General features: G+C 39.0%; 1 protein-coding gene across 7 annotated transcripts in view; it reads left to right on the top strand.

Moving 5' to 3' along the window:
* Positions 1 to 4,568: 4,568 nt before the first annotated feature.
* TRPM5 (transient receptor potential cation channel subfamily M member 5) overlaps positions 4,569 to 27,264 on the top strand; it is a 53,419-nt gene continuing 30,723 nt past the window's right edge. Inside the window, exons 1-8 of one of the 7 annotated variants that reach the window (XM_085581503.1) lie at positions 4,570 to 9,821; positions 10,912 to 11,048; positions 18,564 to 18,652; positions 19,346 to 19,588; positions 19,985 to 20,188; positions 21,132 to 21,312; positions 22,544 to 22,710; positions 25,783 to 25,963. In XM_085581503.1, the coding sequence (XP_085437629.1) occupies positions 20,000 to 20,188; positions 21,132 to 21,312; positions 22,544 to 22,710; positions 25,783 to 25,963 (718 nt within the window). In that variant the 5' untranslated portion in view covers positions 4,570 to 9,821; positions 10,912 to 11,048; positions 18,564 to 18,652; positions 19,346 to 19,588; positions 19,985 to 19,999. Of the gene's footprint in view, positions 9,822 to 10,911; positions 18,653 to 19,345; positions 19,589 to 19,984; positions 20,189 to 21,131; positions 21,313 to 22,543; positions 22,711 to 25,782; positions 25,964 to 27,264 lie in introns of all 7 variants that reach the window. The other 6 variants (XM_085581505.1, XM_085581501.1, XM_085581504.1 and 3 more) reach the window with 6 other exon arrangements.

The raw sequence follows: 27,264 nt of genomic DNA on the forward strand, positions 1-27,264 counted from the left end.
TGTAGGGGAACCAGGCAAGATCCACCAGTGTAAACAAGAAAAACCAGTGAGCTCTTATATTTATTTACACCCATGAGGGATCTGGCTCCATCTTAGGAATACAAAACCTGAAGTGTTAAAATGAGACTTTGCAAAACTTGTTTCTAAACCAACAACATCCTAAGCAGGCTTTTCCCCCCTCCACCAGAGCATGAAGAAAAAACCAGCTTAATAAAAACAGCATTTCAAAGGAAAAATTTCCTGCATCAGGTCAAAATAGAGTCTGGTTTTTCTATTTTGAGGAACTGTTCTTTTTTGAAACAAGCCTGCAAGAAAAATGGCTAATGGAAGAAAGAATGTCATCACTACCCTTGAACGCTCACTGTTGGAGGGTCAGCCTGATAAAGTCTTGATATTAAAGCTAACAAATGTGTTTCTTTATGTAAGTGTTCCACTTTGTTTTATAGACTAACATAACATTGTTATACAGAACCTTATTCTGGAGCCAACTGCAAAATATAACATAGAGAGTTAGCCAAACAGGAGGCTCTATGTTCATATGTAAATGATGTTGTTCTTCATAAAACTTTTCAAAATCTTTAAAAAATAATGTGGCATAATGTTATTTATCCATTGATTAACAAAACAGAATAGAAACTTCTCTCTGTTTGAACCTAGGAAAATGGAATTTCTGTATTACCTATGCAATTTCCTTGCAAAAGAAAAGTTAGGGGGTATTATATACTTAAATGGCTAAACAAGGAAGAAAATTGGGAAGATATAAATTTGATCTTCAGTGGTCGGTGAGAAACTGTTCCAAAGAACCAAAGGTTGTTTCAATAAACTTTTTATTGCAAAACAAAAAGGTCTCAAATGTATTCCACAGCCTTATATATTGAGTTGTTTTTCAGGACAGAAATAGTTTCATAAGGTTTTAGGTTGGAAATCCAATGTTGGCTAAAACTTTCAAAGAATCATCACAAATAAAGCAATTTTAAAGTATATGAAATTAGTATTTAAGTAATATCTAAAGGCCTTTTCCCAAAGTCAAGGAGTTAATCAAAATCTACATTTTAAGTGTGTTACTGATAATGATAACATTTATTTTATGTAGCAAAAATCATATTGTTAGATGATTGCCAGCTTGTTCAAGGTACTGAATGGTAAACATGTCTGGCACAGGTGAAAGCAAGAGCATACTTAAATAAAAGTTTCAAATAAATGACTACTTAGGGATGAGAATCCAGGGTATAATTACCTTTAATGCATATTAATTTACCAAAATTGTATGTTATTTTGATATATTTTCAAGATGCATATTTTAACATGGTAATGGAAATTCCCTTTTTTTCCCCTTCTTAAGTTGCCACATCTTGATCTTAATCATGTTTATTTTACAAAACAATGTAATTATGTAAGTGGAAGTAGAGAAAAAAAAGAGTGTGGTGTATATATTAAAGAGTTAAAAATGGGAAGAGGAGGGAGATGAGTGTTCAAATATATTTATGGAGCTTGGTATCTAGGCTTCGATAGTGAAGAAGGTAGGAAGATACATTGAATAAAGAGGACATGGGTTTTAAATATTAAGGTGGAACTACTATACTGAATTGTTTCTTAGAATAATAATAATCTACTTTGAGTATTTACAGAACTGCAGCGAAATGAGTAACACCCAGTACATTTTAATTCACAGTTAGCAAGAACTGTTTTAAATCCTTACGTCTTTAAGAGGACCATGATTATAAACTTGAGATAAGTCACTCTAGTACGATGATAATACAGTGAAGGTGATGGCAAAGCTCCCAATCCTAGCAATTTAATTAGATCAAGACTAGTATTAGTTAAAGACTTCTTTGATCAAAAATGTCTGTAGCATCCTGGGCCTCTGTTATCCTGTACCAAGTTATGGATCAGTATTATGCCTGCAGTGACAGATATGCTCATGGCATGCTGTATTTTGACTCTGTGCTTGCCAGAATACCGTGCAAGATCACACTGCTAAATCACTGACAAATGTTTGCAGGAAGGAATTGCTGCAGCCAGTTAGAGACACCTTGATCTTTTGCCTGATTTCTTCCCTTTGGAAGTTAAGACTCAAACAAACAGTCTGAATATTCTTTGTCTTCTGAAAGCCTTTAACACTTACGTTACAATTACAGGTTTCACCACTTCTCCTCTAGCATGGGAATCTTCTTGTTTGCTGTTAGATTACTTTGTGGGATGGTTTTTGTTTGAATTACATTTGGGGGATTTTTTTAATGCTACTTCCATTTCTGCCCAGCTACAGTAGGAGATGTTAAATAACAGTTTTCAAGGAGAGAAAAGAGAGAGTTATGTTGTCTCAATTTTTGAACTCTTTTTCTTGGAGTGGAGTAAATATTTGGTTGTGTTCCATTTCCTGGAGAATCCACATTTGGATTGAGTGAGTAGATCATTATAAAAACACAGTCAATGGTGAAGGTAAATGTCATTTGAACTAAGAATAAAGTCCTAGATTGTTTATATGTTTTCATATAGCGAGGTAGGACAAAAACTTTTGAAATACTCTCTATTAATTAAAAAATTCTGCTCACAGACTTGTCATTACTTTAAAAACATTCCCATTAAAAGCTATAAAATAACTAAGTACTTATACCTCAAACAAAAAGAACAGTTTGAAAACACAACAATAACATGATAGATAAATAAACCTCAGCCTTAAGATTCAAAACAAAAGCAGGGGAAAGAGATACAAGGGTTTGCTTCACTTTCTAAATCATGGGAAGACTACAGCTTAGCCAATTCACTAGGGAGATGGAAAGATATATGTATATTTTCATTCATTCATCAAATTTCAATTAAGAACAATTTTCCAAGTACGTGTAGACATTTTCCATTGGACACCTTGATAATCTCATATGCCTTTATTTTTAATTAATCTAAATCTATTAATATACAACTTGTATGCCTTTATGCAAATTAACTTCAGGCTTTAAATTTAAGCAAAATCTTTGCTAAAGGCTCTTGAATACATCCATGCTTCCCATGTGTAAATCCAGCAGGTTTTCCCTGTTGGCAGGCATTGCTAGTCAAACAACTTAGCACAACAGCAGAAACTCCAGATACAGAGAGTGTATTCAAAACTGCAGTATGTCCCAAAACACTGACTATCAACATTTCATAAGTCAGAGATCACATTAATTAATCACTTCCTTAGTAGACTAATCACTGACAAAAAGACACACTTCCAACAGGTGTTTATGCAGACTGCTTTCCTGTCAGTCACTTTCAAGACAGATGGAGCAGACAGAAAAAAGCAGATAGTATTCTACTCAGAAAGTTGAAAGTGTCCTTTAATTCCCTCCCTTCTTTACTGTTGGGTTATTTTTAACAGTGGATGCAGTCTGCTCAGGAATCTGGGCAGCAGAGAGGAGCAGCCCTGCAGGAGATAGTGAGTGGCATGCACCAGATATCTGACATATGGAGGCCATGCAGCCCTGCTGCCATCCCTGATTAGCATTATCTGTTTGAATGCTATCTGAGTGCATGGTTATGGCTATGGTTTTATGATGTGTTTACATTGTTTCGTAGGATTTTAAATCATATTGGTGCTGTTCTGGGAAAGAATATTACTGTCTACCTATGCTCAGGTTTGAAGTCCTAAAGCAAAGAAAGACTCAATATTTATTTAGGCTTATGCCTCACAAACACTTTCTGTTTTGTTTTCAAACAAAATGGGAACTCTGAGCCTTTGATCTCTACCCTCTGGATACAGCTATCCAGACAATTCCTTATTCACCTCACAGTTTAGCCATTCAATCAGTCTCCAATTTAGAGAGAAGGATGTTGGGAGGACCATGCCAAAGACTGTACAGAAATCCAGCTAAATGACATTCCTTCATGTCAAATGATATCCCTGTATCCCTTGCCTTGTCCACTGATGTAGGCATTCCACCAGAGAAGTCCATTAGGTTGGTCAGGCAGGATTAGCCCTGGGGGAAGCTGTGCTGGCTACCTCAAATCACCTCCCTGTTCCCCATGTGCCTTAGCAGAGCTTTTATGAGGATCTGTTCCAGGATCTTCCCAAGCACAAAGGTGAGGAAAACAGGTCCTCCCAGTGTCCTCCTTTCTACTCTTTTTAAAGATGGGTGCAATATTTCCCTTTTCCCAGCTACATGACACTTCACCTGACAGCCAGGACTATTTGGGTATCACAGAAAGGGGCTTGGCAACTGTGTCAGCCAATTCCCTCAGGACCCTGGGATGCATCTCATGGGTCCCATGGACTTCTGTACACTCAGGTTACTCAGGTAGTCATGAACCTGATCTTTGTTACAGTGGGAGGGATTTTGCTCCCCCAATCCCCATCCTGTTGTCCATCCACTTGAGAGCTGTGAGAAGAGAGATGCAAAAACCTTGATAGACTCTTAATTTCTCTTGTTAAGGAACATTCATTTATATGAAAGGCTAGAACCAGCCAACTGGAATTTTGGTTTCTGTCAATAAAGATCAAATTTTTTTCTACAATGTTAGCTTTTTCTATTTGCTCTCTGGCTGACCAAAATCTTCCACGTGTGAGTCTGAAGAATTCACTAAGTTTTTACTTGTTTAGGAAGAGGACTTCAGGGCAGAGCCCTTGAAAGTCTCATGGGCATTAAGAAGAAAATAAGGAAGTGGTGCTAGAATTGTAACTGAACTGTGTTAGTGCATCACAACTTGCAAACATCCTTCTCAATATTTTCTTCCTGTCACCAACCTACTTGCAATCTTCAACAAAGTGGCAGTAGGAAAAATAAAAATCTAGACCTTGTGAAAGCCTTAAACAACTGAGAGGGGACACCATTAGGAGATCTTGCTCCAGACACACTTGTAGATCCATGCATGGGTAACCTCTCTAGTCTGTTTCAGCAGATGCCTGTAGAGTCCTTTCTCCTGAGTTCTTTAATGTAGTTAATTTTCCAGCAATTTTTGTAACTGAAAAGGATTCTTTTAGGTATTACTCCAAAAGAGAAAGCTAAAGAGGCTGACGACATCTTGTGAGGTTCATTTTTATTATTGTGGCAGAGGAGGTGTATTTCAATTTCAGGAGCACATGAGACTCAGCAGATGTTTGCTTGCTCACACAATGCCACACAGGTTTTTGAGTGCACATTCTTACACAGACCTGCACGTCTGAGGGCAGAGTGACTAACAGCATTCTCCAAATGAAGAGATTGTTACATCACTTTCTTGCATCAAAAGCAAATTCTCCTCCTCATGTTAGTCACAAACCTTCTCTTTGTTAGACTAAAATCAGCACCACTGAGCAAGCTCCAAATAAATTAACTGAAATTCTGAAACACTCCCCAAATTTTTGTCCAATGGTTGCTTATGGAGAGGACTTCTCTTAATGAAAGGATGTCCTGGTGTTTCAGGAAGGGTTTCACTCTCAGCAGCTGAGAAAGAAATCACTAGCTATCACCAAATCTCTTCCTGGTCCAGGAACACTTCCTGCCTGTGACCACGTTAATCCGTAATATATAATAACCTACCTCACGTGTAAGGAATGGCATGGGACAGATAATCATTCTGCTTCAGCAGGAGCCACTTGGCAACCCACTTTTGATGTCAAGCATCATCTGTCTGACAGTTAAACCTGCAGCTGAATGTCTTTAATTGCAGGTGGTTCACTGGAAAACTTCAGTGGGAGGTTATGTGCAACACAAGGCATTTAAGGCTAACTCTGTGGGAGAATCAAAGGTTTTTCAAACAATAATCCGTCAAAAAGCTTTCTAATGCTTAAAAAAACCCCAACTCCACAGCAGAGTAATAGAACAAGTACTAGCAATGTCTCCTCCCCTCCCACTACACCTTTTCTTACATGAGTAACCTCTCAAGGCAAACAAATTGGAAACTATAAAACTCAGTGGATAGACCACAGGAGACCTGTGCAACAATCAGCTCTGCCAAACTGGAATTTCAGGTTGCTTTCATCTCACAAAATAAGAGTTTTCATTTCACTAGGACCATTCTAATAGGCAAAGCTAAACAATGCAACATAATTTAAAGTCTGGCAAAAATTCTTTTAACCTGTCCCATAATTGCGATTTAATGCCAAATTCTAGAGACATGCCTGACCTTTTTCTAATTGGGTTAATAGCAATTCTTATCTCGGTGTCCTCATCTCCAGTGTCCCAAAAGCCCAGGTGCTAAGCAGGATTTTGTGTTTTACACTGCAAATGTTAAAGCTGAAGCTTGCAGAGCTTGCGGAGCCCCAAAACTTTGTGCGTGAAGAACAACCACAGCTCCCTCTGTATTTTTGCAGAAGTGAAAAAGGGAACATTAAGAGCACCCTCATCATCTCCCTGATTTATGGTTAATTACAAATCCAGTGACCCAGGCTGCAGCACAACTACTTTTTAGAGACCATTTGCATGCATGGCAAGGCATTAACATTTGTTAATTGGGCTGTTAAACTGCTGTTAAAGTTTGACATCACTTGAGGGCTCTGCTGAAGTACCACTCAGTGGGAAAATGAGGTTACTAATTTCAGACTCTCTGCACCACGTCCAAATCACATTCTTCTCAGAAGTTCTGGAAAGAGAATAGCTGCATTTGCTTTGTTCTGCCCAAAAGAATAATTCATAATCTTACTGGTAAATTACAGTCCTTTTCAAAGCAGATGTGCTAACCTCACTAAGCCAGTGAAGAGGAAACAACCCACCAGTCATATCTTACCAGCAGAAAAGTTGTTTTTTCTTGACCAAATTTAAAATATCATTAGTTAATTAATGTTTGCTACTATTTCAGAACTCATTATAAGCAAACGCTTCAGTCTGCAGAGTTTTTTTGTTTTTCTTTAAAGACACCTAATGCTTCAAATATTTTTGTGGAGTCTGTTTTTATATATTCTATTCCTGGAGGTCCCTCTAGTGGCTAAAGTGTCAAGTTTATCTGGTCTGGCTTAAAAGGCCACAGATGTTTTGATTCATTTTCTTTGATAGCTATTTCTCGTAATAGGCAAAGATTTTCCTAACGTTTATAATTCCTCCTACTAAATAAATGTCAAATTAAATAAAAATATTTTTCACATTACAAAAAAAGAAAGAATAATTGGACTAACTTGACACATTATCTATAATTGAATAATGAATAGAAGGAAGCTGGCAAAGAGAGAATCAAATTCCTGTAAATACATTGAATTTATGAAAGTATTTTCAGTCCCCCACCAAAGAGGAAAGTTTCAGTCTCTAACCTCGGACTTGAATGACCAGAATTCAGCACCCAGTTCTCCCACAGACTTCCTGTGTGACCTCTGTTGTGACATTGTTCTTACTTGTGCCCCAGGTTGTCACTTTGTAAACGGGATAATGGCACTGCCCTCCTTCGTAGCTGCGATGATAAATGTGGTTGCAGGTTAAGCACTCAGATTTGCTGGGGAAGAAGAGAAGCAGGAACAGTCACTATAAAGGCAGGGATGCTTTAGGACACTGCACAAAATTCTGGTGTGCAAATAGAATTGAGAACACTGGAATTCTTAATCAAGACATGTTTTGAATGGAAACACAAACTTGAATAAATGCTTTAACTATCATACAGAGATTCTTTCTTGCATTTGCTCTTGGTGAAACTTCACTACATGAACAGACCTGGAAAGGGACATTACCTGGCTTATCAGCTACATAATAAAACACTTCAGTGTCACTGATAACCCTGGTTTTTTAACTTAGATCCAACCATTGCACACCACCCTCCCCCACCTAAATACACCCATCACCACATCAGTAGCTGGTTTTAATAATCAGAGGAGGAGAGATGGGAATCTGCTGAGGATGCAAAACCTCAAATTTTATGTTAGAAGACACAGTTTAATGCAATGAACATTCCAATGAAAGTTCCACCCTATAAGATAAAGGAATGTTAGTGATAATTCTTTGCACATACACAGGAAGGGTGAGTAAGACAGTGGAAAGAGCTGAATAAACAGTGTCATGAATTTGCAGGTGCATTCAGCAGCTTACAAGATTTTTGATCTCAAGCATCTGTAAGATAGTAATTAATTATGAATTTTCATACTCAAACATTATTTCCCTCTTAGCATTAGGGCTGGAAGGCTGTCAGGAAGGGAGATCAATGTACAGGTGTGATGATGGGTCAGAGTGGCCAGCAAGTACTACTAGGATTCTCCAGAAAAGTTAATGGAACTATCTAGGGAATAGGTAATAATAAACACACCTTTTGAGGAGAAGAGAGAACGTGCAAATTAAAGCTGAACTGGCAGCATCCTGATGTTTCAATAATACTTAGAAAGATAAAAACGTGCAGGATTTCAACAGAGACGCTTGCAGAGTAATAGCCCAGGAGGGACTGAGATGGTTTTAATCAGGATCTGGGACAGTTTAGCTCAGACCCAGAATTGCTCATTAACTGTAGATTAAACTGAGCAAACCCCTTATGTCCGAATTGGAGGGAAACTTCTGGTTTGGCTGTTACTTCCACAGTCCCAGCACCTCCTGCTTTCTGACAAACCATTACTCAAGCCTGAACAAAAATAGCCACTAACTTCAACACTTTCAGAGAACATTTCTTGATTAAGGTCCTGCTTAATTTCAGGGTTTTGTACTTCAAGCAACTGTCTCTGCTGTAACAAAGATCAAAGAGTTTTTATGGCTGTGATGTTATGGAATTTAACACAATTATATTCCTAGAAATATAAGCATTAAGAGAAACATGGATAGTTAAAAAATACCGACATATAGATGTACAAAGAAATTTTTAATCAATTCAGATTTATTACAGGGGTCACTGTGAGAGAACCAAAATCTGCTGCTCTCTTCAACAGATAGAATTTGGATATCTGACTGGTTTATGTAATTTTATAGTCTAATCAAAGGGCTGTATCAGAGATACATTTTATAAATGTTTTAGAAACAAAAGCACAAAGGAATGCAAACTCACAGAAGAAAGGTGAATTTAAAGACTATGAAAATATCAAAATCTGTTTTAAGGACAGAGAATATTTATGGCATATACCAGCTCATGCAAGAAAACCCAAAGCCCCAGTACAAACATATAGGAATCATACCACTCATTTTAGTAGTGAAGGACAAAAATATTTAAAGAAACACATTACTGTAATCATGAAAGAGTTGGGCATATCTTTGATTTCTTCGAAGTATCTTTTATTCACAACAGTCAACTGAGTTGCAATAATTTATACCAAATGTGGTCTGTTACATATCAGGAAAGGCCCACGGGTAAGTTACCTAAGGAAACATTGTGATGCAATTTTGTACTCTAATTACGGAAAAAAAAATCCTTAAACAAATTCACTTTTAAGGCCGAGATGCTGTGCACCAAAATTGGAAGTTATTAGTGAGGATAAGCAGACTTTGGAATAAGTTGCTTTGGAAGCCTAAATCATTAAGAGACCACTTTGCAAACCTGTGCTTTGGGAAATTTGTTAAAGATTTCTGTAGCTTGGGAAAGCACATGACTTCTCAAAGGGAATGGAGGAATAGTTATTGATGCATTTACTCAACATCCAAGTTATTGCAAAAAATTTGAAAAGGTAATTTAGAAAATACATTCACAGTTAAGTCCACTCCTGCTTATTTGCTCCTGATAATTCTATACTCCTCTACTGCTGGAGAGAAGTGCTAATTATTTGCATCTCCATCCATTTCACAGAGCTTATTTCCATCCCAAAGAGCTGTTGATACCATTCTACACCAGCAACGTTTACTTTCATTGTCATGAGGTAAACTGGCAACATCTCCATCTTCTCAAACAGGAAGAGGGAGCAGCTGCAAATAAAAGCCACCTCGGTGCATCTGCAGCCCTGCAGATGGATGGCCATGCCTGTTGCAGAGGACAGCCAGCAGGTAGGATCACAAGATATTATATGTGTGTTAAGAGATGCTTGTGATTCACCCAAGAAGGGATCATTGCTTAATCCACATTTTCTTTCCTCTATATCATTTCTCAGTAATCATCATCAGCATAAACAAATCATTGCCAGTCTCTCTTCCCCCTGAATAATGAAGTATATGTGAAACTTTAAGAATTTCTGTAATTTCATAAGTTAGTTGTTGCTATCCTTTGTCCACGATCACTTTCAGCACTGCTTTTTTCTGTTCAGTAATTTGATTTCTTCAGATAAATGGTAGCTAACTTACTGGATTTGCCCTGTTCTTCAATTAGACATCAGCAGCACTCCACTAGTGCACTATCCACTGTTTAGACAACTTTGTAGCTTGCTCTAGGAATAGTCTTAATAGGCTCAGGTATTTAGCTGATCCTGCATGCTACTTTGGCCTGATATTAGCAGACTGCAGAACTGTTACAGTCAGGCAGCCATCTACCATACAGCTCCTCCTGAGACAGCAAAGTGCAGAGGTAGACACCTGACCTCTGCTCTTCTGCACTGTGGTTTCCTACACTATGGAATTCTCCCACCAGCCCCACAGATTTAGGATGTGAATATGCACTAACAACTTTTCTTCCTGCTACTCTACCTTCCTCTTTCATGTATTTGCTGTTCTCATCCTCATTGTCCCATGAAGACAATTCCCAACAGTATCTTGGGATGCAGATGACGTATGCAGTCCTGTGTCTGTTCTAATAGTTGTTTTTCTAATTTTTTCATGCAATTTTTATTTTATAAGATTGCATTCAGAACAGCAGATCATCTAAATGCTAGAGGAGAGAATTAAGGTAGAAAAAGCCCCCTTTATTTGAAGGTCTCTAATAAAAGGCAGTCAACTGTCTGTAGAGATTCTATATTCAGACAGGATGACAGGGAACACAGCCAGAAATGCTGATAAACAAGAGTTTGGCTAAATTTATTCTTCATTAATTCTTAATCTTGGAAAGCCCAGTGAATTTTGAAAAATAGTCAATAAATTATAACAGTCAAAACCATCCTGATCTTTTGTAAATTATTTCAATTTTGTATTTCTTTTTTGTTCTAAGGGGCAGCTCAAGGGAAATGCTCCTGTCAATAGAATGAGGTACATGCATTCTTAGAGTACTAAGTCTATTGTCTTCAAAACAGACTTTTTAAGATCTTCACAGAAGTAAACAATACTTGGCAATTAGTACCACCCCAGGTGAGTATGTAACCTATTTCAGTTTTATATTTACTGTTATGCAGCTACATATGTTTTGGGTTCATCAGTATTAGAATCATAGTCAATGTGGAATAGGAAGCAGGATACTGATAACAATAGTAGAAATTACACATTTCTATAGCTACTTTTTAACCTCGTATTAATTTGCATTAAATTGGCATAATTCCATACACTTGTGGGTTTTAGTTGTTTTATGAGAGGTGCAGCAAGTGAGAAAGTAAATTTTAAATTTTTTCTTGGCTTGCATTTTCTCATTAGCTACAAGTTACATGTTCATCCTTGTGAATTTTGCTCTTTTTTTTTTTTTTAACAGACAGACAAAGAGCAAATTGACTGTGATTTGCTGCAACTGTGGGTTAAAAATCAGTACTGTCCAGAAGAAAAAATAAAAAGGAGGTTTCCTTGTAGTGGGTAATAGGCATACACTTAAAATGTAGGGTTGGCAGGCTTCCTAAGTGCAGGAACCCCAAATTTCTGTGGGGAAAAAACAATTTTAAAAAAAGTCAAAAACATACATTATAGAGCATTCAGTGGGTCTGATTTCAAAAGGTGCAACACAACCCAGTAAACTCAGGTGCTTAGGTCCAAGGTTTCCTGTGAGTCACAGACACACCCAAATGCAACTTCAGTTCTGCAGTTAATGGAAAAGATAGAGTGATTGTGTCTCAAAAAGGAAAAACTTAGAACAATTCATACACCATTTTGCCAATACCGTTTGTGCACAATATACTAACTTCAGAACTGTGTCTGTAATTTTGTTATATTTAAGAGAAAAGGCAAACTAAATTATTTTCCTAAGGCTTTGAATTCTCAGTGTATATTTTGTATAGGGCTTATGCAAAAGAGCTCCTTGGTTTTGATTATACTTCCCCTTTGAGCTCACAAAATTTGCCTGAAGCACTGAGCAAGCTGCTGTAAACGTGAGACCATGAAAGGAGCCACACAAGGAAACACAGCAAAGGGGTTTTTTCCACTGCAGAAACCGCTCTTTTCCATACAAGAATGCATGTCTACAGGCACAAAATTGAAAAGAAAATGGCACAGATGACAGACTGGAAAAGAAATACAGAGATTATTTTAGCATAGCTTGTAAACATTGGTATGAGCTTAATGCTAGGAGTTAGTTTTGTTAAGCCAGCTGTTGGCATGAAGAGAAACACTTGTGAACTTTTGCACATTCTTCTACAAGTATGATATATTAAGATCCTAACAAGCTGATCTGGGGAAAACCACTCTAAGTTATTTCAAGTCTTTCCATTTCCCAAGTGGCAGTCCTTTTTATTTGCTAATGTTTTGGCTTTCAGTTTTAATTTTTGTGTCCTTTGCTTTTAACAGTGTTTATTTGCCCATGTCCATGCACAATCTAGTTTCAACTACAATTTTCTGTCCTGGTTTTGTCTGCCTTGCCTGTACATTGCCCTTCCTGAAGCACTTGTTTTGAATTGGAACTACCCCAAATTTCTTGTATTTTCTTTCAGTATGAGCTATGGCTGTGGTTTCTCAAGGCATTATTTCCAGAGAGTTGTGTAGCATGATGCACACCACATCAGTGAATTGATTTTGCTGAAAAATGACCTAGCAAAAACGAGTTCTTTTTATGTGAACTCAGTCTGATTCACTGTGAGGCCACACAAGGAGTTGTGCTGGCACAGCTTCAAAGTAACGTGCCATGCTGTGGGAACAGCGCAGGGAAGGTCCAGGAGCATTTGAAGCCGGTGTCAACCTTCCCCCACACCCCATATACAACGTGCTTTGCAAGCCCTGCCAATTCCTTTATTTTCATCGAACAGCCTTGCTGTGTGTTGTCTCTCATCAGATCCATCTGCTCCTTACATTGTTTACTTCCCCAGAGTCTACGTTTCCCTTTTATCACCTCTCCACCCTCTCAGGTCTATGAAATTCGCTGGCTGACATCCATATGCAAATTTCTGCAGATTCACTAAAAGTACATTATTCAAACAGCCTCTGGTCCTCTTTACTTTGTTAAGCAAATTAAGACAGAAACAAAAAAGAAGAGTACCTATATTTGCATTAGCATTTTACACGTTCATTTGTTAAAGACTCGGTGCTAACCCTACCCAAACCAAAGCTCTACCCACTCTCCTAGAAAACAGTGGGAAGGCTCCTTCGAGCAGTTGGTTTGCTTCACATCCTCGTGTCCTGGCAATTGCAGGAAGGGTCCAGCTCCAGAGCCATACCCTTGAAACGTTCAAACAAAGCCTACACTGCTTCAGTAACAAGACTCTTCCCACACATCTATTTATAGCTTGCTTTTGTTGATGGGGATTTTTAAATAATTCTTTCCCTCTTCATTCAATTGTTCTGATTTTGACTATATACAGACACAGTAAATAGGAATTACTTGCTAGACCGTTCTTCAGCAACTGCAGTTCTACAAAGGAAACTCTCAACCCTGACACTTTTAAAAGCTTCTAGTGGGGCCAATTCACATAAATATACCTGGAAATGTATCCCCCTTCTGTTTTATGAGGACACTTCAATGCTTCACTTCTCCCCACGATTTTAATTCAAGTTCCTGATTTCCTGACTGACCCTGTGTCTGCAAACTCATAAAACTTCTGGTTACTGAACGCATTCCTAAGGTTATCAGCCTGAACTAGCCTTTCTCTGTCTCTGTCCTAGCCAAACTGTGGAGAAACCTTCCCATAGGTTATTGTTGCATCCCTCCAGGTCTCATCTCTGGCAGTTAATGGCTTTCCTTAGCCCTCCTATCTGAACGTGAGAGAAGTGTCGCACAGCATAATTCAAGCTGGACTTGCCTTGACAACCGTGTTTCTTTTGTCCCCTTTTCTATTTGTGCCATGCTCAGAGATTTATTTGCTACAGGCATGACAAAGCCCTGTGCAGGACAGCTGGTCATGATTTCTGCTGGTGTGTTTCACCACCCCCAGGTCTTTACACTTTATTTAGTAATTCCTTGGCAATCATGGCAGATGATTCTGCTTTGTCATTAGGCTGTGATGCAGAAACGTTTCATTTTTTTCTTACCGGAATTTGACTGTGCTAATTCCCGAGAAACATTTTCCAAAGTTGCAACATAAATAAGATAATGTTTGTAATTGCACACAAATGTATGTACACCAGTTTCTCACACAGATATATATGCATTTATTTTCTGTAGCAAATACTTTTTCTTGTTTCGCATTATATTTTTGTATTCCCATAACAATTACAGATATTTTTCCCTTCCTGATATCTAGTTAATACCTTTTTATACCTCTCTTTCTCCACTGTATTTAACCCTGATTTAAGTACTGGTTTTGTTTCTTCACACTTATATGTGCACACCAGTTAAATCCACCCAATTCACTTTTCAAGCACATGCCAAAACTGAATATGAAATTTGCAGTCTTTACTGTGCCCTTCACTTCTCTGGTATTTGTTATTTGGATCCTCTGCATCAGCTTTGTTCTTCATATTTAGTAAGCTTTAATTCAAATCAGGAATGAAAATGCAGCTACTATTGGAAGCAAGTAATTCCAATACACTGTTGCCGGCATTGGCCCAGTGAACTCACTGATGCAGTTTTCCTGGAGTGAGTACTTGCACTAAAGTCAGCAGGAGCATTTCCACTGAAAAAGTTACATAAGTGTATGTGTATCTCAAGGATCAGAGCTGCAGTTGCATATCCAGCTCTTGGGGTTTAAGGTCAAGTTCTTTGGGTCACACCAGAGAGATGCTATTGCAATCAAGAGCTGCTGTCTGGCTGCTTTCCTTGTTCCCTGCTCAGCAGATTAAGGCTCTCATTCTTTCCAAGGAAGTCTTAGAGTGTGGTCACTACTGTACCCCTTCACAGCCCTGACACCATCCTTCCCTTGAGCCTGTTCCTTGCTGTCCTAACCACAAATATAAACAACATACATTTCCTATCATCCTTTTGCACTGGTAGACTACTAAATTCTCTTTTTTCCTCCCTGCATTTTCCCCTGCTTTTGTAGCAGAATTCTAATTTGTCCAAGTTTTCCTTCTCTTTTAGCACAAGGTCTCTGCTGTTCTTGTTGCTCCAGCTCAAACCTTCCCCAGCTGGTCTGTAATTCCCCTGAAGCCTGGCACCCAAATCCAAACATGATATTGCAGCTAAAGCTGTTCTGGTGAACAGCTGAGTGAGTTCACACAGGTTGTTTATGTCGTCCCAGGTGTCATTTCTCTCTTGCAAGACCAGCACAGCATTACTCACGTCTGCTCTGCCAGCGACTCTCAGATCCTTTCCATCAGGGCTGCAGCTCAGCAGAAGGGATCCCGTTACCTGTGTTGGAAGCTGAGTGTTCCTGCCCAAGTGAAGTTCATTGTATTGGTCTTCATCAAGTTTTTCCCCTTACTATTCACTTCAATTTGTGTGAGCCCTCTTCTTTTCTGACCAATAGTTGAGGCTACTTTTTTGCTGGGATGATTAGCTCACCTTGCACCAGCAAGGACATGGGAACTGGTGTAGTTGTCTTTTGCTGCACATGAAAGAATACTTGAAAGTTTATAAATCAACAGATTTGCCTCATCTGCCACTGAAGCTAAGGGCAGGGGGGACTTTGTGACTGGTTTAACATTAACAATACTGCATTACTATACTTAATCATTTCACCTATATATTCAAATGTACAGCTTGAGTGGGTGGAGGAAACTGATGTGATTCAGAGTCAGGATGTGTCCCAGCCTGCTGATCAGCATTCAAGTAGAAGGAGAATTCTTAGTACTTCTAAGTCATGAGAGCTAATGACTGCCACACGCCTACTCTCTTAATGGAACCATTACCCTGGAAGACAACAACTGAGGTCAAACCATCCCTTGACTAGGCCCACTTTCAAAAGACATGTTTGAAAGCTTTAAATTTGACCTCTCTTCCTTCCATGGACACAGCCTAATCCTGTTAAAATATAAAGGAAGGGTGAAGCAGACCCACATTCTTCTCATCCCTCTGGAGGTGAACAATCTGACCTGTGTTACCACACAAGGAAGTAGAGATGCACACTCATGGTGGGTTTGGTGACAATAGGTGGAAAGAGACAGTGGAAAGCTGGGGGATACGGTGAGAGAAGCTGTAGGAGAAAGGCATGGCAGGAAAGGGGGAGAGGAAGCAGAGACAGGAGGAAGAAAAGTTCAGAAAGGGGGGAACACAGGAGTCAAAATGTTTCCCTGTGGCTCTGTTCTCAGTATTTTTTCTGAACATATCCATTAGAAAGGAATCTCTGAAAGGATTCTGTTTGTGGAGCTTCCGAGAGCCATCACAACTGCTCCCTGAAGTGATACATCCCTGACAATTTCCTACATCCCTGAAATCTCAAGTGCTGAAATCAGAAGTCAGGACCATCCAAAAGGAAGGAATAAGGAGCATTAGGACCTGCAAGCCCCAGCATCACTGGTTTATATAATGGCACAACTCGTACAACTCCCATTTGTGAGGTTAAAAAAATAATGATTCACTGGCTGACACCTGGAATGATTTAACCAGGCCATCCCTAATGTAAATGACACTGACTCACATTTCCAGATGTAGGTGGAACTGGCAATTGTCTTTTCCTCATAATTGTCTTAACTTGCTTTTCTAGTTAGAAATAGTTTTCTAGGTTATATTTCAAATCTGGTAATTATTAGAGGTACGTTATTTCCATAGATGTTTGTATTTGTAGTTGATAGGTCATCTAGGACAAAATTTGACCTACAAATTTAGATATGTAGCAGCAGCCTAAATAGAAATATGTGTACTTAAGTCTAAACCAGAACTAAAGTAAGATTTCTTGATATATACACAAAATTGAAAATACGAATGCACATGTTGGGGCAGACAAGATTTTTATGAGAATTTTTTTTTCCTTACCCCTGAAGTTTTTCAGATTTCTTACCTTTAGGTAATCTTTAATCAAATTTAATACAACATTCTCTTAGATAATGCATGGGAAAAAACTTTAAATAACAGGATAAAAGAAACGTTGGAAATTTCTAAAACATTTAATCAAAAATTGTATATGTAAAGCAAGAAAATTATGAAATATCATCCCCCATTGGTTTTCACCCAAAAAGTGCTTGGACTCTCCTCCTCCTTTTGGCTGTCTGTTCTATCCCAAGGCACAGGTTTATCCCAGACCTTCACAATTAAACCCCACTCTGTGACGTTGCAGTGGCATAAGCTGGCCATGGCTGATCTGTGGTATGTCATGACTTCCACCACAGAGATTCGACCCAATTACTGTGACCTGACACACTTACAATCTGGTACAGACTCAATTCTCAGAGCAATAGCCCCTGAAACCATCAGAGACTCATGTGAAAGCCAAACAAGACTGAATTAACCCAGGAGACAGGTATTCTGAAAAACCATAATTATATTACAGTTTGTTGATCCATGCTCACTTTGCTTGTTAGAGGACTTTGGGTGAGATGCTTTTTAAGAACAGAAGTGTCAAGAATCCAGGAGGAAATTACAGGGCTGATTATATCCTGCCCTGAGCACACATCAGGGACATAACACAATCCATGTGCTGACTGATGGGCAGGGAGTGAAGCTGCACTGCAAAGTGATGGCAAGGTGAGGTGCAGCCCCTGAGCAGATCCATGCAGTGTTTGGTCATTCTGCCCCTAGCAGGAAGGGGTTACACTGCAGAAGCTGAGACAGCTTATAAGGGGAGGTAAGGAAACAGACGTGGTCAGTCTGTGTTTAGGAACCACAGAAACACATCTTATGCACTGAGATTTTGCAATGTTGAGAATAAAACAGAATCACAGAACAGTCAGGCTGGAAGGGACCACAGGGGATCATCTGGTCCAACCTCCCTGCTCAAGCTGGGCCATCCCAGAGCACGTGGCACAGGATTGTGTCCAGATGGTCCTTGAGTATCTCCACTGAGGGATACTCCACACCCTCTCTGGACAATCTGTTCCAGTGCCCAGTCACCTACACTGTAAAGTTCTTCCTTATGTAGCTGCCAGTTAACAGGTGTTTTCATCTCTTTCCAGCCTTATAACAGCTTGTGAACAAAGCTTCTGTTTCTGCACCTTACCTATTTTTGCCTCCTACACTGTTTTTCACTACCATTAAGAACCAGAATCCCTAAACTGAAAATAAAATAATAATGTGCTATTTCTGGAAAAAAAAATTACCCAAATGCAAGAATATTCCCTATAAATCTCAGCAGCATAGATTTCTTTATTCCAAAAGAGAAGTCACGGATAACTGGGCTTAAAATGAACCACTTGTGGACAAATTAACCATTTAATTATTTTGTAAATTACTGTCTATTTCAAATTCATTGCTTGTGTGTTGCTATACATAAATGTGTACTGTCTAGGACAGTGATGAACAGTGACTACAGTACCCTGTAAATTCAGTCCTGAGTAGTTTTGTTTCTAATAAAATCCTTTGTTCTGTCATTAAGTTCCAGAAAGTGATTTCTACATAAATAAGTAATACATAATGTGTTATTATTACTGTCTATTAACTATTTTTTCTCATAATATTCTTTACAATGCTCTTGGGAGATAAAGCTATTTCTACTGTGGGAAAGTGGACACAGACAAGAAGGGGGGCTTTGCTGTGACTACCACTACTGAAGATCCAAGAGAAGTTCTCTTAGGTAAGACTCTGAACCAGACTGGTCTGGTATCTGAGCGCTCACAGAAATCACTCTGTTCTCTCCAGAAGGGAGCAGCATGCAGGCAGGGAGAATGTGAGCAAGAATCTTAAAAGCAGCGATCTCTGACAGGAGTTTGGGGTGGATAAAAAGCCTGACATAGCTGTAGGGGGAGCAAATAATGAGAGGGTCCATAGCCACTCTTCAGAAGCAGATCATAGGGGAAAAGGCAACCCGTAGGAAAAAAAACAAAAAACAAACCAACCAAACAAAAAAACCCCAAAAAAACCAACCAAACAAAAAAAAACAAAACAAAAAAAACCCAAACAAACAAACAACAACAACAAAAAAAAATACAGCTGTGGTGAAGCAGCCGGGATACAGGCTCCCAAGAGCTTCCCAGCCCAAGGGAATTGCTGGAGGGCTTGCTCCCTCTACTGGAGCATCCTAACAGACCCACATGAGATTTGCTGGTTTGACACACTCTCAATCCCACAGCAAAGCTCTCAGACTAGGTAATAAAAATTAATGCAGTGTTGATTACTATTGCTGGCTTAGTGTCACAAGGATTTTTTTTTTTTTTAAGACTATGTAGCTCAACATGCAGCTGAAGCAGAGGGGAGAGAGCTATTTCATTGCTTTTATTTTGAAAAGAATCAAAATAAAGCATACAAGTTCAAATCTTATTTTTTTCAGATCATAATTCTGTCAATGCAGTCAAACTGGAACACAGGAAAAGCAATCAGACCTTTCCAGAGTCTCATGTAATGCAGAAGAGCAACTCTTGATGCATGACCTTTGCTCGGGGACAGCTTGGCCTTAAATACTTGGGCTCACAAATAAATAGCCTATTCCTGCAGGAAGCAGAGAGTAAACCTCTCCTAAAGCAGCTCTAGACAAACACAACATCACCACTGGGTTATTTAGCATTCATATCAGGTGAGATGGGTCAGAGCAACCTGAGGCACAGTGACAGCAAGAAACCATGACTCAGACACTCACTGACACTGCTCCACTCTTGCTTGAAAGAGTTGGTGGCTGAGACTCCTCTTCCTCTTTTGTGGAATCAGGGTCACCTTTGGCCTCTGAGATTGCAGGATCTTGCACTTTGCAACTCAGCTTTCTGTCTGCTGAATGGGAGTTCAGGAAGCCTTATTTCTTTGTGCTTTTTTATACCTTATGTGAAATAGTGTTGGTGTGGAATCTGCCTTCTGTATACAGCATCTGACATTTGGTGCAAAGAACTCCACTTAGCTAAACATTACAGGCATGATAGTAAAAAAAGTAATACATTTGACTAAAAACTCATCTAGATATATTTTAATGGATTTTCAGGCCTCTCCAGTTTAAATGGCTTCTCATTTGCCAACTTTCTGTCATCCCAGTGAACATCTTGGGCCACTGGTGCTCAATCACCTTACGAATTCAATGGAGGAAACCAAGCTCTGCAGCAGTGACAAAGAGGAAACCTTCAAAAGAGAATTACCATACTGCATAGGAGAAATAGACTTCATAGCTTCTGGGAAGAACCATGCAAAGGTATGGGCACTGAGGAGTTTTAATCCTTTTACATATTGCTATTATTCAGCTGTTACTTCTTAGCAGTTCACGCAGAGCCGGCAACAGTGAGGGTTGATGTGCCACAGAGTGAGGCACCACTTTATACCCCTAGAAAGGACCATGCCTTCCTGAATATGACTGTGTTCTAAAATGTGGCTTTTTAATATTCAGAAATCAATCACTTGATTTGCAATTACATGATGCAAGTACAGGTGATCACTTTTCCCTTTCAAAGAAAAATCAGTTATGTGCCCTTCTTCCTTCATTTTATATCCTTTCCCTGGTTTAACCCATCAAATATTAATCACTATTTTTACATTTTAAACATATTTTTGAGCTGTTTCAAGGTTTTCCTTAAAAGTTCTGTCTCTGTACTGCTGAAATGCAGAGAGGGATGTATATGAACTAACCCCACCTCCTCACTAGTCCCATGCACAACTTAGTACTTGAGCAGAAGGAATTCCTAGGAATTCCTGATCTGCCCCAAGGTTTTGTTTCACCATAAAGTCTTAAGAAGAAAACAAAAATATATACAGAACTGGAAGAAGCAATAGATTCATGTAATGTGTCCTCAAAAAACAGATATGAAATTAGGCAAATATTTCAGCTTTTGCAGAAACAAAAAAAACCTATGAAATTTGTTGGCTTTCCTAGGCTACCATGAAACTGAAGGCAATTTGAGAGGAAGCTCTTGATTTGTCACAGAACTAACCCATGGAACTGACCCAATTAGTGAGATAGCAATTATACAAAAGTCTGCTAAGTTAATTCAAGTATTTAGTTCTCTGTCAAATCTCAAATAATTTTTTTCTTAAATATCCAAGTTGATGATAATTTCCCTCTGTATTTACCACAAACAGACTCTTTACTGTATCTTTCCATCCTGTTGTTACTCATTGGGTTTTTCTTGTGTTTGCTGAAGTTTATGAAGGTCCGGAGTACCATTCACCCTGGAATTATATTTGAAGTTATGCTCAACAAATGGAAGCTACCTGCTCCCAATTTGGTTATCTCTTTAGTAGGGGGAGAAGAAGATTTTCAGATGAAGCCTTGGCTGCGGGACACCTTAAAGAAAGGACTTATAAAGGCAGCTGAAAGCACAGGTGAGTGTTTTAGGCTTTAAATAAGGAAATTTTATTCCTGATGGAGTCTCACACCTAGCCCCCAGTGATCTGGTAATGACAATGGGCCTGCTCACACGATTATTTCTGAAAATTCAAGACTTTGCTGAATGCAACCTACATGTAAATACCTTTGAAAATGAAAGTGATTGTATTATAGTAGCAAAAATAAGTTCTTTCAAAGCAAATCTCTCTAAGTAACTATTTCTGAAGTGTGAAATTACCTGATATTATTCCCTCAGAGGTGACACTAGAAATACAGTATCAAAATGGGACCAAATACAATTGCCCCTCTTTTGTGCCATAACAAAATAATTCTGAGGAGAGCAGAGCAATTTGACTTCAACAGGAGTGAATTTGGATCAAAAATAAGAATTTCTGCATTCTCACCTGCAAAATACGGTGAAAATATCTGTGAGCATTTCATAGCAAACTCTTCATTTAGCTTCACTGCTCCAGACAAGATTGTACCAGTTTTGCTTTTTGTAATGAGACAGGCCAATACCAGAGCTCTTTTTGGTACTTTTGTGCTACACAGATATCCATTTGCCTTCTGTACTTCAGACTGGGCAGCATCAGGATCCCCAGTTTCTTTATGTTACATATTTTAAAAAGGTCAGCTTGCTGTTTACCTAGATTTCTCCAAATTCCTTGTCACTGTAACAACACTGCTGTAAATTCTATTATCCTGAAGAATTCATGCTCCACACACCCACAAGAACAGGAGAAAGAACTCCAGATTAGGCAGGTTATGACTGAGCTCTTCTGCTAAGAAGTGATTGCCCAGGACTGTTTAGATCTCATTTCTAAGCCAACAACTTCGATGACTCTGTCTCTTTCCCCTTCCTTGTAAACCACTCAGAACTGCCTGGTACAGGGATGTTTCTGCTCATATGTGGACAGTGAATAACTCCAGAGTGGGCACAGCATTCTTGATGAGCATATTAACATCAGAGTAAAGACGGTCACGTTGCATCATGTGATATATGAAGAATGCCTGCTTGAGCTCATAATTTCTTATCGCTTTCCTTATTAAGGTCTTATGTACTTTGCATGTATTTTAATTCTAAAAGTTACAGTCCATCAAGACCTGTCTTTACTTTATCTATTTTTTAAAAACCCTTAAATCCAGTACTGTAAGTAATGTTACTAGACACAACAACACATTGCAATACAAAGAAATTCCCTAACTGCTTCCTAAAAATAATTTCAGGTGCCTGGATTTTCACCAGTGCTTTGCGTGTAGGAGTGACAAGACATTTGGTACAAGCAGTGCGAGATCTTGCCCTGGCCAGCACCTCATCCACGCAGAGCATGATTGCCATAGGAATAACCTCCCTCAGGGAAATCCAGCATAGAGAAATCCTGGAAAACAGAGAGGTACCTCTCTCTTATTCTCTTGTTCAGATGGAAGCCGCACCCTTACAAAATTTGTAAGTAGCTGGCAGAACAACTTTGATGTAACCTTAAACAAACGAACAACCAGAAGTGGGGTTGAAGCTGTGTTTTGGGAAGGAAGCAGAAGCAGAGCTCAAGGATTTTTGGATGATTCTGTGCTCTCCGCGCCCAGCGGGTGGCAGCATTAGGCATTAGTAAAGCGAGCAGCACAGAACGCCAAGAAAATATCCCAGAATAAGGGACTTTTCGTGGATTTCTCCCTTGCCCACTTACTGCAGTAGCACTTACTCCTAGCTATTACATAAATATTGTAAAAAGCATATTTTATATTATGGGACTCCAGATCAGAGACAATTTTTTTCTTTAAGTAGCTACTGAATTAGTACTTAATACACAAAAACTTGCTTAATATAACAGGTCAAAAATACCAGCCATGCAGGATTTCACCTAGTTATAGGGAATCTTCAAACTGGGTCAAGGGGATCAAAGTTCTTGGGAAGAAAACAAAAAAACATAAATAAAAAAAACCTCACCCAACTAAACTGTTGCTGAAAGTGTTGCTGCTGAATGGACACAGAAGTCAAGAGAAAAAAAAAAGAAATAGCATTCCCTTCCTGTCACTGGATATACAGTCTGTCCAAAGTAGTATATTATAACAATAAAATAGGTGTTTAATGACAATGACTGACAGTTCCTCTGTACTATTTTATTCCCTGCAGAAGCTAAGGAACAAATGACAAAGATAGCCCTTTGAATTCAAACCTAGTTCTCTCACACAGGCCTGAAAGTACCAGCTAGAGAGTGAGAGGCTGCCAGACCATACCAGAAATTTATTGTCATTGGTCTTTTTTTTCTTTCTTCTTTTTTTTTTTTTTTTTTTTTGGCCAATGACAGCTACCTGCGTGTTCTACCAGGTGGGACTCTGTAGCTGGAAGACTTCAACCTATTTATGTGGCAACTGGGACAAAAGGGCCTCAAAGGAAAGACTTTGGTTCATCATGTTTGTGAATTTTCTTCGGGAAAGTTTGCAAATGCAAACTGTTTCACCTCCCTTCTAAGCTAAGTCATCAAAATGATCTTTCCCAATCATCAGCTACAAAACAAGTGCACACTCTTTTTATTTTCTCCCCCTCAACTAAAGCTCAAATTTTTTGTCAAGGGATATTTTGCAAAGAGCATTCCTGACCCTATGACTTCTGGCACAGCTTATACCCAAAGATATTTTGCTTTTAGTCAGTAACTTTAAGACAAAGGAACTACAGACAGAGATGTTGATCTAAACCCAACTCTCTTTATATTTGGCACTAACACAAGCTTGTTGTATAAAAATAGGCCTAACAACCCCCACTAGCAAGGAGAAAAACAAGCCCTGAAATCAGTGGATCCCCCCTGTTGTAGAAAAGCAAATGGGATTTAGTTTTTATGTAGGAAAAGCTAATTTTTTATTTACATAACTTATTTCTATATAGTTTTCACAGATTTTATGAAAATCAACTCTAATTGGTTAGTAGTTTTTTTGCTACTTAATTTATTAGTAAATGGCATTTTACGTGTTTATCAAATTTCTCTCTTCTTGGATAGTTAACATAATTTTTTACAGATTCTCATGGGACAGAGTTCTTGTTTTTGTAGGTGTGAACAGTTCTGTTACTAGAATAGTTTAACTGACTTTTTATGACTTTGATTCTTTCTTAAGGGAACTTATAGGCTTAGTTGGTAATTCAACAGAACAAAGCCTAATTTTATAAAACCTTTCTTTTAAAATATCTTTACTTATATACAACACCCTCCCATCTCTTCTGTGTTAATAGTATGCTTTAAACATCACTGAAAGATCACGTCTACATTTTCAGGGAATAGAGAGGAAAATCCCCAAAGGCTTTTTTCAATTGGCTGTTGTGCCTCAAGTCCTAATCAAAGGCCAGATCTTTGGTGAGGAGGATTAATGTTACCTGGCAGCAGAATAGATGCACACCCTCTGTCAAAGCAAAATCTGAAGGAAATTATTTATGTCAAGAAGCTTTCCCTAAGGAATGAGAGACAGAGAGAAGAAAGTGAAAGAAAAATGCAAGTTTACTGCTTTTTAGTGTGAGGAAAATGCAATACACAGTGACAGCTGCCAAGCTGACAGTCTGAGTTTAGCCCAGCAGCACTGCAGGAACTGGAAAAGAGGTTAGAAGGAAATGCAGATTTTAAACAGTTGTGTTAATCTACCTGCTTGCAAGAGAACAATGATTATGAGAATGAAAAAGAATAATCAGACATTTACAACCTGGAATGGTGTATCAAAGTGGACGGGCAACAGAGAAAAGGAAAGGGGAGTTTGAAAATGTGTACGTACAGAAGCCCATGTGTAGTGCAGTATTTAGAACAAAAGACTGCAGCAGGGGTTCTGTTTTACCTAGAATATGAGTTTGTGCAAAAAAATAAATCAATAAATTATCAATAAAAGTATAACACCACTCACCCAAAATAAAAGAGGATTCCCCTTTCTAAAATCTGTCTGCCACTCCCTCTTTTAGAATGCAATTTCCAAACTGAGAATAACCATCAGATTTCATACTGGACAATTTCAACTAGATTTCAACCCTGACAATTAAGTAAAGCTGTGTATAAATTAACAGGGACATGGAGCAGGCTAACTCATTCACTGACCAAAACATGGACAAAACACTAATTAAATTAATAGTTTGCCCGTCTTTACAGCAGCAGAGGCTTCACATCTCCATACACAATTGTCAGGTCTCATGACCCCTTTTCCATTTGTCCAATAAACCATTCCAAAACCTGCACCGCAGAGATGATGATCAATATCACTGTATTTTGCAGAGGCCAAGAGGGAAACTTCAGGGTCTCCAGCTAACAGTCCTGCCAAATCTGGCTGCTTCCAGAAGGAACAGGTTTTCCATCTTCACCCTTTTTTAGGTTCTATCAAAGTGTCTCACAGGTGGTGAGCTGTGTCAGGGTGCAGACAGCACAGAAATGGAGAGGAAGGCTATTAAAACACAGGCTGGGCTTTGCAGAGAGCACTGACATCTCCTCTCCTCCCTCTAGAGCGAAAACCTGGTCCACTACCAGTCAGATGACAGCATCCAAGGCCCACTGTATTCCCTGGATCACAACCACTCCCATTTCATTTTGGTGGAGCACACCACACCAGAGGAGCCGGATGGAACCACCAAGCTCCGCTTCACCTTGGAAAAGTACATCTCAGAGCAGCGCACGGGATATGGGGGTGAGCAGGATATGGGGGTGAGCTCCAGGAGCCACCCAATCTGAATAATGCTGACAGCACAGTGGGCCCCCAGCCCCAGCAAAGGTAACCCCAGCCCCCAGTGGGCCCACAGAGGCAAGACCAAGTCAACACATTTGTCATTGTGTAAGAGGCACGATGATGGTAACTTCTGAAGTTGAGAAAGCTGCTCTTTGAACCAAAAATCTGGACTTTTATTGCATCTCCTTAAATGTAGCTCAAAGCTGATCTTCAAAGAACAGCTCAAATTGCCTTAGAAGACATATGGAAAATAAATCCAGCTTCGAGTGGTTTACCAGTGGTTCTAAGAGATTGATAGTCCTTGTATACTTTTGTCCCCTCTCACACACAGGGTCTTGAATTGCTCCCACTGGAAAAAAAGACTTGTTCCAAAGCCCTCTTAAATATTTTAAGCCATATTTGTTTAGAGATAACACCTTATCCTGGGTAAACACCATAGCATCTAATGTCAATCTGAATCCCTGTGATCTTTTTTTATAGTAAGAACCAAGTATTGGGCAGGTCTCCTACTATTTGTGGAAAGAGCTCAATTGTTGGGACATAATAGAGTTACTTTTACCTCTGCTTTGTTTGTGTCATATGTGCAGAGCAGCACAGCTGAAACAGGAGGGAGAGCTCACTTGTTCCCAGCTGTGTGCATCAATGGAACATCCACTTTCACAGCCCACGGGGTGGTAGCACAGAGGTACCTGAGAGCACAAACACACCTGAAGAATCCTTACCTGGTGACTCAGATAGGAATGACCACAGGCAGGCTGTAAGGGTGGCCTGAGGTTGCAGTGCTGAGAGTTACAAAGCAGCCTCTTTTTGCTCCACAACCAAATCTGACTGAACAAATCTCAGAGGAACATAATTCGGACAAAGACTGCTGATTCATATGACAAATACATTGCTGGAACATACTGAATTCAGTGTTATCTTCTATTAATAAAACCAATGTCATTCATTTAAGCTCATTTATAAACAAGCTGAGCAAAGCTATGTGGTTTTACTGAAGTACGACACTTTAATAAGGTAATGTGGAATTTCCCTGTTTAAAAAAAAAAAAAAAAAAGAAAAAAAACCAAAATACCTATAAGTCTTTAAGATTTTTTTATATATATATACTGAATATGTTTTACAATTGAGGACTTTCCAGATTCACAGCGTAAAGTCAGAATCCACCTGACCCTCCTCTGGCAAAATTTTAACTAAATCTATGCAAATGAAGAATATTTGCAGCCTTAACCATACTTGAGGAACCTGTAGTCCCAGAGGTCACT

Source organism: Lonchura striata, chromosome 5, assembly GCF_050655825.1.
Source record: "Lonchura striata isolate lonStrDom1 chromosome 5, ASM5065582v1, whole genome shotgun sequence".
Lineage (NCBI taxonomy): Eukaryota > Metazoa > Chordata > Aves > Passeriformes > Estrildidae > Lonchura > Lonchura striata.